Genomic DNA, 3,908 nt, shown 5'->3' on the forward strand with positions numbered 1-3,908 from the left:
CGCCACGCAGTCGCGCCAGCTGACGCTTGTTTTAAGGGTTAACTAAGTAAAAACTACCAGGCAGAATAAAAAGTAATTGTGCGAAAATGACCCGTAAAAATAGGACGTACTAGTAGATAATTAACCGGAATGTGTTTTTTAAGACTCGGACTCTAACGTTACAGGTTGTGAGTTCAAATTCCACAACTTGCCAGTTTTTAGTGGTACAGAACATCTGACTACCTTGCTTCGGAGAGCATGTAAAACTGGCGGTCTCGGCAATCATATCACGGCTCTCAAGCCAAGTACACTGCAGCATTTTACAATCGATAATTAATAATTAATAAAAATTAATAGACAGAAGAAGAGTAGAGCTCGCGTTTCCATGAAATTTCCTTCAGGAGATTTTTTAGAGGGCGTGTATTCAGGCCAATTCAAGTTTCCTTCCACAACGTGTTTGCTGGCAGGCAAATAGAAAATTTGTTGGTAGAATCTACCTGAAGATGGTTCTTCTGGACGGAGGGCGAGGAAATGGTGTAGAATTCAAATGAATAAAAACTGCGATTTATTGCTTTTGCTACATAGCTCTTGCAGATCTCCGGGTACAAGCAACATGGCGTCCATTTGCAGTATTTTATATTTGTGTCACTTATACCACTTGTATCCTGATCATATTAAAAGTCGTAGCCATATTCTACAAAGTCTGAAATAATGTCTCGAATTTTCTTAACGTAAGCTTCATTTGGAACACTAGATAGATGCTTTTCGATTTGTTCCTCGTCCAGATTAAAAATATCAGGAATATCCTGCGCCTTGATCATGTTTAAGGAGGCAATCCACACCATTTTGTAAAGGGCTAACTTTGCAAATTGTCTTAACTCACTTAATACAGCCGAATATGGTATTAAGGCTTCGGGATCACTCCCAAGCCCGATAAGTAGAGACGTGAGGCTTTGGTAGTAGTCGCGTAGGAGATTCGTGTAGTGCAGTTTTCTAAAGCTGCCACTCGTGCACAAAAACATGAAGTACGCAATGTCGAATGCAATTGAGCCAATACAGGCAGTTTGCCAATCGATTATGCAGACTTCAGTCGGGACGTCCACTTGCGAAGGGTTCTGAAACATTAACTTTTTAACCACTTGTCAGGTAGTTTGCCTTCAGTCACCTCATACTTAAACATGACATTTCGTATCTGAAGATCGCCGTGGGTAATCGCCGAGTATCGACCGAAGATTCGAGAATTCTGTAAACTTTTGAGGAAGTCGGGTACCTTTTCAAAACTAGTTCTCAATTTTAGGCAAAGAGCTCTATCATGCGTAGATTCGTAGTCCTTACTAATTACTTCTACAGAGATTTGTACCATTGACACCATGCGGTTGAACGAATTACTGTTAAAAAATGACTCTCGAAGATTTTCTTCAATGTATCGATACACGTCTGGTGTTTGATCTTTAATTGCAAATGATAAAGCGTGGAGCTTTCCCATTTCCTTCATCACTAAGGAAGCGTGTGCGTAATCTACGTCGATACGATAGTCCCTATCCCGAAAACCTTTCAGTTTCATGTTCTCCATTATCAGAGCCTCGCGAAACATCTCCAGCGATGTTAGGTGGACCTTTATAAAGGGCCCGAGACCACTTGATAATGCTTTCTTCTCCTGTAACTTCAGAAATTCGGGAACGACTTTCTCGTAAAAAAACACTTCGCGTTCGTAAATGTTCCTAATTGGAAGCATATTCCGATAGGCCCGCTGGTACGGTGCCAGTTTTGCAACTAGGTTTATTTCCGCTTTCCCATCGCCCTGAACTTTTAAATTTTGAACTAATCCCAACCAGTTCTGACCTGGTTTTGTTGCGCAAGACATCTCAACGGTACAGCCTTCAAGAGCATCTTTCAAAAATTGTTTTACTAGGGGAAGCAACTTTTCTTTGATTGTGAGCTGATTATCTGTAGTGGCAGACATTCTAAAATGTGGTCAGCGTAACATAATTGGAACAATACTTACGTTTTGATACATTACTTTTGGTTGGTACAAAATTGCTTTGCTATTACTTGGTTGCAATAGAACGTGTGTTATTTTTCTGATTAGTAAACATGAGAATTGCTCACGGACACGTTATTATGAGAGAGATATTATATGCCAAAGTGACCTTTGATACCATAATAATTATAGTGGATATTACAAAAAATTTTTAGATCACTATCGATTATGTAATTATCTAGAATCCACCGAGGGTTGGTTATTTATAATACTTTATATTATTAGTATATAGTAAAAGGTGTAATAGAAAAACATTACACCAGTCCTTGTTTATAATGCATAGTGTTCTATTTTTCACTCATAATACATGAATTAGTTACGAAAATGCGATAAAAGCAGATTAATCTCAACGAAATTACTAAACTATGCTGATAAACATGGAACCGTGAATTTGGATATGTATCCAAATAATCAGGAAAAGTTCGTGCAAACGAAATAACTCCTAAAGTGTTCCAAATTCGATTTTACGAACGAACGCGTTTGTGAAAAACATCACCTTTCACCAAATTGTCTTGGATTATAGCATTAAAATAATGGATCACAGACAAGCACCATGGAGCGCTAGAAGTGGTTGGAGAGGTATTAGGTGTTCAAGAATTAAGCAAAATATTGCCTCACTAATGTTATCTGAGCTTGGAATGACTTCCTTAATAGGATCTGAAATCAAACACACTTGGAACGAAAGTTTGAACATTCCTGAAGTACCTCGCCTCACCTTTGGACGTTTGTCACTTATCAGTTTACAAAAATAGCAAACCACATCCGCTCCAAAACATTAGCGACAAAGAAAACCACTACCTTCTATAAGTGCCACATTACCTTTCAGAGATTAGCCTTGGGAAACTCGCGCTCCCCCTAAAAGGATAGTCTGCGGTCAGGAAAATTCACAACTAAAGCATTCTGCCCTCCTCTCAAAAATAAACCCAGAAATGCTCGCCCCTTTTCTCGGCCATCTAACTTTCTGTCAGAAAATTCAGTCCTGAAGTGCTGGCTTTCTGTAAACTAATGACTCGAATCATTACCTGAACCCAAAATGTATTACCTATCATGATATTCCTCCCACAGATACGGAAAACTTGTCAAACCCTTCCCCTATAAGTATTATTTATATACATCTTGTTTCATAATTGAATGTCAATATTTAAGGGGGCAATTTTTGGGTCCATTTTAAAAAGAAAATTTCGTATGAACCTATGTCCTATACAGGGTGGTAAAATTTTCAAAAATAAATCATTTATTATTAATATCTGGAATACCACTCTAGATATTTAATGAAATTTGGCATGCATGTACTATGTATTCAGAGGCATTTTTTAACGTACCACATTTTTTTAATTTCACCGTGCACCGTGCAGAGAAAAAATTCATTTATGAACAGATTTAATCATTTGTTTTTTTTCAATCGGGCACACGGTTTTCACATAGAAAAAGAAAATATTTTTTTCTCTGCACGGTGATGTCATATGCCATGATCATGCAGAGAAACGGTTTTTATTTTTTTAAGCCAAAACCGTGCATCGGATTGAAAAAACAAAGGGATCAAATTTGCTTAGAAATGATTGGGGATTTCAAGAATAATTTCTATTTTCAGTGAAATCAGTGTCTGCCAAAATCGGCATGTGAAACTCCGTACGAACGCCACTGGTGGAAATTAAAAAATGTGATACGTTAAAAAATGCCTCTGGATACATAGTACATACATGCCAAATTTCATTAAATATCTAAAGTGGTATTACAGATATTAATAATAAATGATTTATTTTTGAAAACTTTACCACCCTCTGTATCTCAAAAGTTAAGACGTTTAGGACATAGGTTCATACCTGGATTCATATGAAGTTTTCTTTCTAAAATGGACCCAAAAATCGACCCCTTAAATATTGGCATT

General features: G+C 37.4%; 1 protein-coding gene across 2 annotated transcripts; it reads right to left on the reverse strand.

The window, feature by feature from the left end:
* Nucleotides 1-527: 527 nt before the first annotated feature.
* LOC116178784 lies at nucleotides 528-2,116 on the reverse strand. 2 transcript variants are annotated; one of them, XM_031498389.1, is made up of 3 exons: nucleotides 2,000-2,116; nucleotides 1,145-1,943; nucleotides 528-1,094 (listed from the first exon to the last, which is right to left on the reverse strand). In XM_031498389.1, the coding sequence occupies exons 2-3, from the start codon at nucleotides 1,940-1,942 to the stop codon at nucleotides 654-656; spliced, it is 1,239 nt and encodes a 412-aa protein (XP_031354249.1). In that variant the 5' UTR covers nucleotide 1,943; nucleotides 2,000-2,116; the 3' UTR covers nucleotides 528-653. The 2 variants fall into 2 exon arrangements, with proteins under 2 accessions (XP_031354249.1, XP_031354250.1); XM_031498390.1 differs by having other exon boundaries at nucleotides 1,145-1,926; nucleotides 1,985-2,116.
* Between the last annotated feature and the right edge of the window lie 1,792 nt (nucleotides 2,117-3,908).

The sequence above is a fragment of the Photinus pyralis genome, unplaced genomic scaffold (genome assembly GCF_008802855.1).
Source record: "Photinus pyralis isolate 1611_PpyrPB1 unplaced genomic scaffold, Ppyr1.3 Ppyr1.4_LG8, whole genome shotgun sequence".
Taxonomy (NCBI): domain Eukaryota; kingdom Metazoa; phylum Arthropoda; class Insecta; order Coleoptera; family Lampyridae; genus Photinus; species Photinus pyralis.